The sequence below is a fragment of the Oryzias latipes genome, chromosome 2 (genome assembly GCF_053564925.1).
Source record: "Oryzias latipes strain Hd-rR chromosome 2, Olatipes_Hd-rR_3.1".
Lineage (NCBI taxonomy): Eukaryota > Metazoa > Chordata > Actinopteri > Beloniformes > Adrianichthyidae > Oryzias > Oryzias latipes.
In genome coordinates, this window is record NC_136238.1 from 10,917,515 (window position 1) to 10,931,711 (window position 14,197).

A 14,197-nucleotide genomic window follows, 5' to 3' on the forward strand; every position below is an offset into this window, starting at 1 on the left:
TCCATTCATGACAACGCCAATGATTCTTTTTAAAAAATCGGGCGGCAGCAGCCAATATTGAAGATTCTGTTGATGCCTGCCCATTGGACGGTGGCGATGGTGTTTTTTACCATAATATAAATATGGCTGACGGAGGGTTTTAGAGCTTTAAACATAAAAGGAGATCTTATAAGAAACTAGCCAAACATCAGCTGAAAAGAAAACAAAAACTCGTTTTAGTTGACTCAACCAGTCATCTTCTGCCAGGCGTATTCTGAAGATTATGAAGCAGCTTTTATAAGAGTAACATCTGAGATCTCAGTTCTGAAGAGTATGACTGTATTTCGTTTTTTTCTTCCTTGCCTGTGATTCTAATCAAACTGAGTTGTGGGGTGAACGGCATTTACAGAGCTCTATCTCGCTGTCGAAAAACAACAGGAAACAGAGGTCAGTTTGGCTTTCGGCGAATTTACGACCACAAGCCCCGCCCACTTTACACTGGTACCGAAAAGAAATGCAATAGCAAACAAAAATGAGCGGAATAACAAGGTATCAAATAGACTAAAGGAAATGTAGCTCCAATGGTTTCACTGAGTTCAGTCCAACTTAAAGAATACAAACGAGATAACAGTTTGGCTCCAAAAATGTTTTCTTTTGGATAATATTCACTGAAACCAATATTTACCTTTTTATGCGGTCATTTGAAATGACTGGGGTTTGGGCCGCCGACACACCTGCCTTCAACTGCCACCCAAACCACAATGCACCTGCCCCTTTTGGGCTCTCCTGCAGGTGATGGGCCCATGGGGGTTGCATAATAACTTCGGTGTGGACACGACCGGGACCTGTGGGAAGGGTGCCGGACACAGGGCGCCTGCCTACGAGCTCCAACCCCAGGGGCCCCAGTGACACCAATCTGGGGAACTGAATCTGGTTGGATATAAAAATAGAAGTCTAATCTAGTATGACGTCACCCATAGAAAATGCCTCGACTCCAGTTCCAACCAAATGAAGTCAACTCTGTTGCCATTTTTCCACGATATATCCATTGCCATGTTGGAGCCAGATGTAAGCCGCGATTGGTCCATGTCGGGCTTAGTCTACATTTCTGTGACAACCACACTCTCTCCAATCAGTGGTGAGCGTGTTAGAAGGCCACACCACTTCTACTGAAAGCGGGCTTAAGAGAATGTGTCAAACAAACATTGTGAACGTTCGACGCGAGGCCACCTACTTTTATTGACGCATCCGATTGGCCTGTTTATAACTTGAATAACGTGTGCTGAAGCAAAAACATCATGAATAAAAAAATATGATTAGCAAGAACATGCTAAAAAGACGTGGTAAATCAAGAATGGTTATTCTGACAAACACAAAGACAGAGTAATACCTGTATTTTCTCAATAGAAGTCTACAGGATTTCGATTTTTTTTGGGGACCAGCTGGTACTTCCCATTTAGAACTCGAGGGAACAGCGGGTTGCTCAGTCTGGTTCTCATATGCAGTCAATGGATTCTGCTCATGAAGGGGGTTCTGAACCGCTCTTTGTGTGGTTCGTCACCCAGGACCTGTCTACCATAGGTAAACCTCAGACAGCACCCTGGATCAACCAAGCTTTCAAGCCCCTCCGCTACGTTATGGTGGCGGTTAATGGAGACACCCTGAGAGACCCTGGACATGCTGCAGAGACTACATCTCTCGACTGCTCTCTGAACAACCTCAGGATCCCCCCAGAGGAACTGGAGGAAGTGGCTGTGGAGAGAAAAGTCTGGGTATCTTTGCTTAGATTGCTGCTCCCATGACCCGGTCCCACATGAGCAGAAGAAAATGGATGGATGGTAGAAATATATGCAGTTCAACATTAAGAACTGTATTGTTTTTAATATCTTAGACTCTTATTTTTCTGTGTGAACTTATTATGTACATAAAACATATAGAAAGTCTGCAATTTTGGGGATTTTTTGTCGTTTTTTTGATGATTCTTTGACTTGAGTGAAAATCTGTGTAGAGACAGATAATGACACAGCTGCAGAAATGTAAAGAGGTCAAAGGAGGGTTTCAGTAAACTTACTTTACAAAGAAACGAGGAGGAGATTTAACTAAAGAAACCTCCTTAAATTTCCTGTAAAACAAGCATTTTTAAATGTTTTTACAAATCAAGCTTTGGTGTACAAACACTGTTGGGGACATTCTGTCCGGCAGGATGAACAACATATACTGATGGGTCAGGGAAAATGTGTGCACCACCAATTGGCCGAGGTTGTGACAGGCTGCAGCGGAAAGTGTGGTCAAATGGAACCAACGCCGTCGGTCAATGCACAACAAGAAAAAACCTATTTCTCGGTTTCCTTTTAGCTAAAAAAAACAGATCATTATTTTTGGGTGTAAAAGTAAAGACGTTGCCTCTGTACAGTGTGACCTAGATTCTGCAGGAACACCCACACAGAGATCTCGCACAGCAGCAGAAAAAGAAAAGTGATTTTATATGAATGAGCAACTCCGTCCATCCAACCGAGACAGTTTTCATGTTTTGTTTTTTGTAAAAAAAAAATGAGAATGACAGAAATATAACCACACCAGCAGTTTTTATAAAACGCAGCCTGAAAAATTCTAGCTGGCCATAAATGTAAAATGAGTTGTGGGGTAGATTACGAACAATAGATGTGACATCATGCAAGCTGGCAGACGATGGAAGTTTTGTGGTCTTTCGTATGACATATTTATACCAAATAACTGCGAGAAATCCAGTTTGAGGAGCGGTTAAGGCGAAAGCAGGTAAAAAGCATGAGACATGAGGACAAGGATTTTCTGTCAACACACATAAAAATCTTTTTGCTGAAAACATGAAATATCCAAAGTGACTGCAGTGCAAAGAAATGGATTTCCCCAACGTTGTGTTTTTGATGATTGCATCCATCATTAATTGTTTTCTAAAAACATTTTCCATCTCCAGGACATCAGCTCTTTGTTCATCCAAACAGGCCCTGATAAAACACAGAGTAGTTAGGAATATGAAAGATCATAAAATACTTTTTTCTTTGTGTTTATTTGATTCTATTAAAGATATTTTGATAAAAATGATAGTACCACGATTTAGCCGTAGCGTCAGCTCTTTTAGGAAAAGTCCCGCCCCTTTTACTGTCTCCACCAATTGTTCTTGGAGACTTAATCACATGTCATCAGTCTGACCAACCAGAAGTGGTTAAAGTCTTCACTTCCTTGTTCTGATTCTGCTCATAAGTCTCTCAATTCCAACAAAAATACCAGCTAAAGCTCGTCTTTAGCGGTGTAGCTTTCCACAGAATCCGGTGTCAGACCGTGGAAAAAGTGAACAAAACCATGAAGTTTAGAGAAGCGAGTCTATCTGTGTTCGGCGGCTGGTTGCACCACATCTCCCATGATGCATTGGGTTAAAGTGACAGCGTCTCTGCGCACTATGAGTCGTCCTTGTTAAACGTCTTGAAACCACAACGAATACACATCAAACAGTTTTTAAATCTTCTAACTTAACATTTATTACATCTTTTAGAAAAAACAGTTGCAGCTTCCAGCTTTTTCTGCCACAATTATTACAAAAATGCACGTGAGATTGCCCCGTGGAGGGGCTGTAGATCAATACAGACTATGAGTCTCTCCTTTTTTGTTTTTTTTTTATGCTAGTTTGCCGTCGGATTTTTGTCAAGGTTAAAGTGTGCCGTGGCTTAAAAAAGGTTGAAAAACACTGGTCTAAACTATTTGCTTACCTTCAAGGGAAAAAATCTAAATTTTTTATCTTATTCTAAGAGACTTTTCTTTTATTTTTTTCAAAGAAAGCGTGAAACAGCACAGTTTGACATCTAACTATGAGATATTTATGCTTGCAAGAAGCTAAAAGGATTTCCAGCACAAAGACAGCATTAAAGCAGAATTTAATATTACTTTACTGAACAGAAGCACTGATTAGTTATAAGAAAAAGGACAACTTTTCTATTTAGTAGGTTGGTGCCATCCCGGCAGGATATGAGATCATCAAAAAACACGAAACCTTTTTGAAAAAACATGAAAAAGAACAGTTATAATGTAAAATGTGTGTTCATGTGTTTGCAGCCGCTGATACCACTGTGTTACAACTCCCCCTGTGGTTATTGGAAGAACTGCATGTGGCTCAACTTACCTTTACTTTTTGAACAAGCTTCAATCAGGAAGTGAGAGGAAAGAGCTGAGCGGACTAAACATCGTCAAACAGGATCTGGCTTACCTCCGAGGGGCGCTGGCACTGCTGAGAGCCGGTTGACTCGACAAATCATTTAGCAACTTGGAATCAAAGTTCTGCCACGTCATGACTTTCTTCAGCTCCGTCTGGGTTTGGAATACATCAACGCAAACAGCTGCAATGAGTTTTACAGCTACCGATGCATTAAAGACTCAAAGAACAAATGAAAAATAGATTACTTTGTAATTGAGAAACCTCTTCTGACTGTTTGAGGTCTGAGCTCCAAAGCTGCTCGAGTTGTTCTCAGGTAATGAATACCTGTAATAAAAAAAATGTTTAAAAAAAGCATAAATGTTTTAATGTTCAATCAGAAAGACAGTTCGGTTTACACAAAAACTAACGTTCCTTCTTTTAATACTATTTCTTTTCATCCAAAGTCATCTGATCACTGTAAATACAGAGCAAAATGAAAAAAAAAGACTTAAATATGATCTATTACTAATCAGATTTATACAGAAGCCTTTTATTAACCAATCAAAAAGTTCTAGATACTTATGTATTTTTTTTTTTTTACATTACAATAGTTACTTAAAGGTTACATTGTATCACAGCATCTGAGAAAGTTGGTCAGGTTTAATTTTTGCCTACGCCTATATCATCTATCTCAAAAGCTACTTTTCTCGTTTAATTATGCTGATTTGCTCGTCTTTTTTGATTCAAGTTTAATAATCAACTGATAATCCCACTAAACTGAATGTAAGCACTAACATCCACTGTTCCTGATAGCTGGTTGGACGGTCTTCAGATGCAAAGTTTTGCTTGATTTGTTTTCCTATTACAGATCTCAGTTTAATCCTGTGAACCCACTATATCAGATAAATAAAGTTCTACTTTTTAGGATATTAAACAGAGATCCACAAAAAAATTGAGATATAAATAGTATCAATTATGATATCTTGGGTGATTTGTTACAGTTTGACTCACAACAATGTTAGTTTAGGTTACCAAAACATTCAGGAAAGTGTTCAGGAAAAAAGCACCTTATTTACTCTCTGTGTCCCATTTGATCTGCACATTTTAACGTGATGTAACTGTGTTACAAAGAATTAATTGCCAATAAATGTTGTATTCTTTCAATGTAGCAAGTAGGCATTTAAATGATTAACAAAAGATGAGGTACTCTCACCATAAAGTTTTAAACCTTTTCCCGCCAAAACTGTTTTTGAGAGTTCATGGAAGCAGCCATTTTGAAATGAGCTGTGAAAGCCCTTCTACTGCCCCTAGTGGAATGATAATGAACTACAGGGCAGGAAATATGGACCATGTTACATACAATGAGCTTTTAAGGAAGGTTTGATCGTGCTAATGAAATAGGGGGTCTCCGAAATGTGTTTTAAATATGACATGAATGGTTATATAGGGTAAACAGTCTCCACTTTGGCCTCATTCATTTATGAGACAAAGCTCAACACAGTTTTTCAGTCATTCATTCATTTATAAAACAGGAAAAGATTAAAAACAATTGGGTCTGACTCAGTTTATAAACTGCTTTTCCACAGATTCCTGCTCTGCAGAACAAATAACCCAAGACATCCAACACACATACCAAGACAAATGCAGAACAATCGTAAATAGTTCATAAGAAGAAACAGCATGAGGGGAAGTTGGTAGCAATGTCAGTGATTACAGCTGGATCTGTCTTTTAAATAGAGTATAGACGTTCTTTTAAAATGACTTGGTGATGTTAGAGTTCTGTTTTTTAGGCGTTCCTAAATGCTGGATAACGCAAGAGTCCATTTGTGGCTTTACCAGATCTACCACATCTGGTGGATCTGAGTTTTGGAGCCATTGCAGTGAGTGCTGCTGAAGTGTTTCCATTTAGAACTTGGTTCTAAAGTTTCAGTCCGTGTCTTAAAGTACAATTCTGAAATGTTAAAGCATTCAACAGCGATACTACAGAGGAATGGTGAAACCAGCCTGGGAGCCTATGATGGACCTCATAGACTCTACTGTAAAGTTTTTATTGGTTCACGAATTTCATTTGTTGCAAGTGACAAAGCAGGCAGACAATGCAATACAGTAGACATGATGATTGCATGAAGATATGTTTCAGCGACTGACAAAGACAACTGTGGCCTGATTTTACTATAAACATACCCTTTTTGTTTGAATTTTCTGGTTACATTTTGAGCATGTTTACTGTACTTGAGGTGAGAGTATTGTTTTTTTGTTGATCAAAGATTGTGTTTGTAAAAACTAAAATGACACAAAATGCGAGTAGACTTTTACATCTTTACACAAAAATGTCATAAAAAAAAAAGAAGAAGAAGAAAGTTACTAATTTTTAAAAACTATGAGTTTACCTTGGTAAAGGACAGAGATAAAACTCCAGATCGCTCTCAAGGAATTTTGGGACAGGCTTGAAAGCCTGAAGACCAGGTGCTGGATTCTGAACCAAAACATAATGAGACAAATAAGCTAGCAGACATGTGCAAATAAAAATGCAATAATGAAGATTGTATCTATATGATGAAAGCCTTACGAAAATTCTGAGCGGGTTTACGGCGAGAGGTCTGGTCAGAGCGTCCGGAGCCCTGAAAGAAAGAGCAAGCGCTTCCTCGTCTGCTGGATCTGTCAGTTCCTTCTGCATTCCTTTGAGCTCCACTAACTCGGAATTCTGGGCTTCAATCTATGAAAATTCAAAATCCAATTTATTAATGTCGTTACAAAATAAAAGAAATAGAACATCAGCAAAGGTTTGGAGCTCAGGTTACCGGAGATCCAGAGCGAAGTGGCCTGGCCAAAGTTGTTGGAACGTAGGAATGAAAAGCATCCCATAATGAAACGGGTCGGTAGCCCATGAGCTTGTAGTGCTGAGGAACCTGGACAGACATTCAAGTGAATCAACCATAAAAAAAAGATGACGTGACAATTCTATGATAAAGGAAAAACATTATGATAACAATTAATAATAATAATAAAAAAGATCATATAAAGTATTATTCTGGCCCTGGACTGCACAGACCAGATTGTCTTTGCATCTCCTCTGTCTTGCTGCACCTTTAAATAAAAGGTTCCATCCCTGCCGTATCCTCAAAAAATCAATACCCGGTGAAAATTATTTTCAGGCATAACCAACCACCCCCTAAAAAATGATGACATCACAGGGGGCAAAACTGTCCAAAAAAAAATATGCGGCCAAAATCTGTTATGGGGCTCACAAAAATAGTTCAAAATACACAAACGAAAACAAAACATAGGTGTCGGGGGTTTCTAAAGGAAGTTTTAAAGTCATTACAAGATGGCCACAGGACCTACGTCCATTATGTAGCAAGTTGTGAAATCTGGCTTTTTTTTTATATTTTCCCACAATATAGGAAAATACTTTTGTTGCCTGTGACACTCCTTGTTTTTGCACAATCTGGAGATTAAATATCAAACAAAATAAAGTCTATAAAAAATCCACCACAAGCCAAGTTTGTCATAAATTTAAACGCCAACCACAGAACAAAAAAAAAAGTCCATAAAACAATTTTTTTCTCTTGTAAAGCTGGATTATAGTGTGAATGATTGACAACATTCCCACTATAATCCATCTTTACAAGAGAAAAAAATTAAAAAGAAATTATTTTTCTCTTTATTATCATTGCTTAAATGTTTGTAGTTTTTTTTATCCAACTTAAATCGCTGGATGAGCAGACTAGTGGTTATTTGTGAAGTGCAGATTTCCCCGAAGTCAACTGTTTACCCATTAGTTTTATTTACTTAATAGTTTGCTCTCCATTTAGATTTACGTTTAGGTTTTTCCGCCTTCCAGGTGTTTTTTTTAAGTATAACATAAATTGTGGAAACAATTAAATACTGAACATTTCGCTTGAAAATACTGAGCTGACAAATGAATGTGTCTTAAATCGGCTAAATGGAGGTAGAACAGCACAAAGTGAAGGTCGCTTGTTACTATTTTATTTGTCTGTATATAGGAAACACTATTAAAAAAAAACAATTTTTTCACGTTAAAGGAAAAGCACCAAATCCAGGAAAACAACTTTTCCCCTCAGGCGGTGACCGACATGTTTATCTTACATGACAGCATGTTAATGATGATGGAAATCTGTGGCATTTTATTGTAGATAAAGAAGTCGAGCCTCTAGAGTTTCCTGATAAATCCTGCAGGTCGGAAAATAAACACAAAAAGACAACAGAAGCAAACATTAAATAAAAGAAGAACAAGTGAGGGATTTAACGGAGGATTAAAAGCTGACAATGTTGGGAAGCCCGGCTGGGATCTTGGTGTGGAGCTGCTCCTGTCCACAGACATGCGGCTGGAGTTAATTGGTGATGCTAACCTGGTTGGAGTGTGAGAACATATGGCTGTCTGTTTCTGTGAGGCACTGGCATCCTGATAAGTGTCTGCACTGCCTTTTGGCAAATGTCAGCTGGGAGCGGCTTTGGCAGCCCGAAACCTTCCAGAATGAGGCCGGTGAAGTAAATAAATGGGTATTTTTACGGGTTCATAACATCGAATTGAGACCTGCTAATTTCTATGTGTCAGGAACACAGCTGCAGTCGGTTGGTACCTACTTGAAGTTGGAAGAAAGGGACACGTGTCGCCGCGGTCACGTTGATGGCGTCCACCGGTTCTGGCGCTAAATTACTGAAAGTCTGAAAATGTCAAGAAAACAAATGATTTGTTGTCTGAGGACTGAAGGACTTGATCAAACAGAGGGATCTCTGACTCATGGTGCTTTCGGAGCTCAAAGCATGTTTTTATAGCCTGGTTTTGGGGGGTAAAACTTCGCTCACCAAAGGATCGTCCTCACCGGAGAAGACCAAGAGGGACGGAGGAAACACTTTGTCTGGAGGAATCTGAAAGGACCCCTTGTTTGATTCTGCAGCTGAAGCAAAGAATGCATGAAAATTAGTTTTTACAGAAATTTGACTAAATGTGTCGTCTTAGTAACTATTAGGGATGCCGCAATTCTCGATTTAAAACTGAAGCGTATGGTACACCAATAACCGAAACATGCTGCCTATCAGTATGTTTCCGTTGAAAGTGTCAAACATTAAATTAAATCATACCACCTTCTTTTTTACAATTATTTATTTATTTTTTCATGATTACAATGCTACTGTAACGCACAAATTTCCAATGTTTGGGATCAATAAAGTACTTCTGATTCTAAAACAATTGTGCTTCATTTAGGAAGGATGTCGTTTTTTAATGGTTTTATTACATTATATCAGGCTCACACCAAACGCGATTCGCACATCACATTTGCGTCGGACGCTTCTCTTTTGACGCGCATCAAATTTGCTTCTCCAGGCCTGTCCATAAAGGTGTTCATAAGCCCGACGCCCCAGACGCGTGTGGGAAGAGCTACTGCCAGATGTTTTAGCCTGAAGGCGACATGGAGCCGTGTCTGTCTGAGTTTATCTCATTTGCAATGAATGGAAGACACAGAGGACGCTTAAAGATTGGATTTATTTATCTTAAAAAAAACACAAAAGCATTGGTAAAGCATCAAAAGCTTCCATGTCTGGGGTCATGAGATCATTCAGACTCTCTCCCAGCAGCTGGAGTTGTGTTTGAATGACAGCTGGTTTCAGCAGCTACTTGCAAGTCTCCGTGAGATTTCCTGTCCCCCATTAGTCAGAGAGGGGAAAAATAAGAATAACTTAAAGGATCTGTTTGATATTGACTCAATGCAAATAAGAAAACGTCATAAAGTTCTGGAGGCCCGAGCAGAATGCTTCCCCATGCCACAGCGTCTCTCTGCCTGCAAGTCAGCCTCCCTGTGGTCGGGTGTAGCGAGCTCGCTCGGTCCAGCCCTTTGGGTCTTGCGACAGGTTGGCAACCTGTCCTGGGTGTATCCGCCTTTGCTCAGCAGCAGCCGGGATAGGCTCTGGCAGCCCCGTAAGGGATAAAGTAGGTTAAGAAAATGGATGGAAGATCAGGACGAGAATACTCGCATGGTTCCTCCATATTGGATTTGCAATTCACTCGCAGACTGAGTCACTGAACATATCATGTGCCCAAAACGGATTATCTGATGCGTCGACCTCGCCAAAATTCAAACATTTTCACTCTAGACGCGCTGCGACACCTAAAACGCCCTGCTGCTGCACCGACGCCGTCCCCAGATCGTGTCTGTACATTGACTTAAAATTGAAACTCAATACCCCTGACACCCGAATCGCATTCGGCGGGAACGCAGTACAGTCAGGACCATAAATATTTGGACAGAGACACATTCTTTCTAATTTAGTTTCTGTACACTACCACAGTGAATTTTACGCCATTACTGAATGGCGTAATGGCGGCGGCGCGCACAGACGCAGCGGCTCACTGCTCCTCACGACCGGAGCTTTCTTTTCTTTTTTCTTTTCTTTTTTTTCCTTGTGTGTGTGTTTGGTTTGGTGTTCTACTCTTTGGAAACATGGGATGTTGGGCACAGTACAGATACAGTCGTCAGGTTCTTCTGAGCTTGGGTTTGCGCTGTGAAAGGATAATTTCATCTGACTTCCACCGCTCCCACGACATTCCAGAGGGCATAGCGAGACCCCAGGGATCTCCGTGGATGGTTCTCCCCTGCGGCAAGCCCAAGAAGAAGCGAAAACAAAGGAAGCAAAAACGAGGCTGCAGGGGTGGCCCAATAGCGCGGCAAAGGAGACAACCATTTAAGCCGCCGCTCCCCAACCTTTTCCCCAGCCTTTTCCCCTCAACACCAGATCCATTTTGAACAAAATTGACAAACTGAGGCTGAACAATGCAACCAACAAGTGTTTCTGCGACTGCTGCGTCGTATTAATCACAGAGACTTGGCTGAATCCCTCCATACCGGACTCGGCTATTGAGCTAGCAGGCCTCACGGCCTACCGCCACGACAGGAACGGGGACTCCAGTAAGAGCAGAGGAGGGGGGCTATGCGTCTACATCAACGACAACTGGTGCAGAAATGCAACAACGGTAGACGGCTACTGTTCCCAAGATGTGGAATATCTATCTGACTGTTAAATGCAGACCCTTCTACATTCCAAATGTTTACCGCCGTCATGGTAACGGCCTTATCCATGCTAATGCTAGCGTAGCCATGGAGGTCCTCCACAACACAATAAACACCCAGCAGAACTCTCATCCTGACGCAGTGCATATTATAGCTGGGGACTTCAATCATGCTGATTTAAGGTCAGTACTCCCCAAATTTGATCAGCACATTAAATGCGCAACAAGGGGTGCAAACACACTGGACAAAGCCTACAGCAACATCCAGAAAGGCTACAGAGCAACCCCTCTACCACATCTGGGTTTGTCTGATCACACGTCCTTGTCGGTGATTCCAGCATACACCCTCGTCAGGAGGAGAGCCCCTCCAGTGACAAAGACTGTAATAACATGGCTGGACGGCGCTTCACAACAGCTGCAGGATTGCATTGAGGACACAGACTGGAATGTGTTCGCACACCAGGACCTTGAGGAGCACACTTCATCCGTGCTCTCTTACATCAACTTCTGCGTTGACAACGTCACCGTGGTCAAAGGTCACAGGGTGTACTCCAGTCAGAAACCCTGGATGACTAAAGAGGTCCAGGTCCTGCTGAAACATCGTGATGTTGCCTTCAGATGCGGTGACAAAGCGCAGCCAGGGCGAGCCTTAAAGGAGGCATCAGGGAGGCCAAGGCAGCTTACAAGAGGAAGATTGAGGACCACTTCAGAGACAACAACACACGACAGGTGTGGCAGGGGTCCAGCACCTTACCAACCACTAGCCCTGTAACACCATGACGGCTGTGGGCGATGCTGTGCTCACAGAGGAGTTAAACCACTTCTTGGCACACTTCGAGGTGGATAGACCTGGGACAGCTGAAGCCCATACTTCAGACTGCAGCAGCTTCACTCTCACAGTGCAGGAGCATGAAGTGAGGTGTATGCTGAGGGCAGTGAACCCCAGGAAGGCCGCGGGAACAGATGGTGTGACTGGGAAGGTCCTCAGGGAGTGCGCATATCAGCTGGCTGGGGTCTTCACCAACATTTTCAACTCATCACTGTCTCAGTCCTACATTCCACCATCCCTGAAGTCAGCCACAATTGTCCCGCTGCCAAAAACGTCCTCCATCAGCAGCTTCGACGACTACCAACCAGTAGCTCTGACACCTGTCATGATGAAATGTTTTGAGAAACTGGTCCGACGTCACGTCATGTCCTACCTCCCACCCACACTCGACCCACTACAGTTTGCATACAGAGCTAACAGATCAACAGAGGACCCCGTCGTCACAGTGCTCCACACCACCATTTCCCACCTGGAAACACAAGGGAGTTATGCTAGGCTCCTCTTTGTTGACTTTAGCTCTGCATTTAATACAATACTAGATAGATAGACAGACTGTTGTCAGCAAAATTGTTGGATATTGGACTTCCTCTCACCACTTGCTGTTGGATCAGAGACTTCCTCTCTGACAGAGTACAGAGAGTCAGAGTGGGTCCTCATCTCTCCACAGCCTTGAATTTAAACACCGGCTCCCGACAAGGCTGTGTGCTGGGTCCTCTGCTGTACACACTGTACACATATGACTATGTCAGCACACACCCAGACAATGCAGTCATTAAGTTTGCCGATGACACAACGGTGGTGGGGCTTATTTCTGGTGGTGATGAGACGGCATACGGGGATGAGATCCAGAGGCTGGTGGGGTGGTGTGCACAACAATTTGGTCCTAAACACCTCAAAAGCAAGAGAAGTGATCTGCAGTCCATTGTCATTAATGGGGAGGGTGTGAAGAGAGAGCCAAGCTTCAAGTACCTTGGTGTGCACATTGATGAAGACCTCCAATGGAGCTCAAACACTACAGAGGTAGTGAAAGAAGCACAGCAGCGTCTTCACTTCCTGAGGATCCTCAGGAGGGTCAACCTGAAGAGAGAGCTGCTGGTTGCCTTCTACCGTTGCTCCATTGAGAGTGTACTAACATACTGCATCTCTGTGTGGTTTTCAAGCTGCACCATGGCACACAAGAAGGTTCTACAGAGGGTCAAAAACACTGCCCAAAAGATCATCGGCTACCCTCTTCCCTCACTGAAGGACCTCTACAGCACTCGCTGTCTTGGGAGGGCACGCAATATCATGAAAGATTGCACACACCCAGGTGTCTAAATGGTTGCCCTCTGGAAAAAGACTAGGGGTGCTGAGATCACGGACAAGCAGACTCAGAGACAGTTTTTACAATAGAGCAATAACCCTCATGAACACACATACTCATGGTTTAGTCTCTCTAGGGGAAGGAGGAATGTAGAGTCTGTATATACACCTGGTGTGCATTTGCATATTTGTATATTTGTTTATATATTTGTGTAAATATAAATTTATATATGTATATATTTTTTCATACTTTTTTGTGTGTGAGATGATTGTTGTTTTCTTATTTCTCTTTGCACCAATGGGAACAGTTTGCAATTTCATTATACTGTTGTACCAAGTGTGATTATACAATGACAATAAAGCTTATCTATTTTATCTTATCTTAAATAAAACAACTCAGATGCCATTGAAGTGCAGACTTTCAGCTTTTATTCTATGGGTTGAACAAAAAGATTGCATAAAAATGTGAAAAACTAAAGCATTTACTAAAAACAATCCCTTTATTTCATGGGCTCCTAAGTATTTGGACAATTGACTTCCATGCCATTGCATGGGCAGGTGTGGGCAATTCCCTTGTTATGTCATTATGAGTGAAGCAGATAAAAGGCCTGGAGTTGATTAGAGGACTCATGCTTGCATTTTGAAGATTTTGCTGTGAACAGACAATATGCGGTCAAAGGAGCTCTCCATGCAGGTGAAAGGAGCCATCATTAAGCTGAGAAAACAGAAAAAAACCATGCCAGAAATTGCTACAGTTTTAAGAGTGGCAAAATCAACAGTGTGGTACATCCTGAGAAAGAAAGAAAGCACTGGTGAACTCAGCAACGCAAAAGACCTGGACGTCCACGGAAGACAACAGTGGTCAACAGTGGAATCATTTCTATGGTGAAGA

General features: G+C 41.7%; 1 protein-coding gene across 2 annotated transcripts in view; it reads right to left on the bottom strand.

The window, feature by feature from the left end:
• cfap221 (cilia and flagella associated protein 221) overlaps positions 1 to 14,197 on the bottom strand; it is a 45,418-nt gene that overhangs the window by 4,410 nt on the left and 26,811 nt on the right. For both annotated transcript variants that reach the window (XM_023965589.2, XM_078942787.1), the window contains exons 15-21: positions 8,975 to 9,066; positions 8,753 to 8,833; positions 6,946 to 7,053; positions 6,714 to 6,860; positions 6,535 to 6,620; positions 4,411 to 4,489; positions 4,217 to 4,317 (exon numbers count right to left, since the gene is read on the bottom strand). In XM_023965589.2, the coding sequence (XP_023821357.1) occupies positions 4,217 to 4,317; positions 4,411 to 4,489; positions 6,535 to 6,620; positions 6,714 to 6,860; positions 6,946 to 7,053; positions 8,753 to 8,833; positions 8,975 to 9,066 (694 nt within the window). The remainder of the gene's footprint in view (positions 1 to 4,216; positions 4,318 to 4,410; positions 4,490 to 6,534; positions 6,621 to 6,713; positions 6,861 to 6,945; positions 7,054 to 8,752; positions 8,834 to 8,974; positions 9,067 to 14,197) is intronic.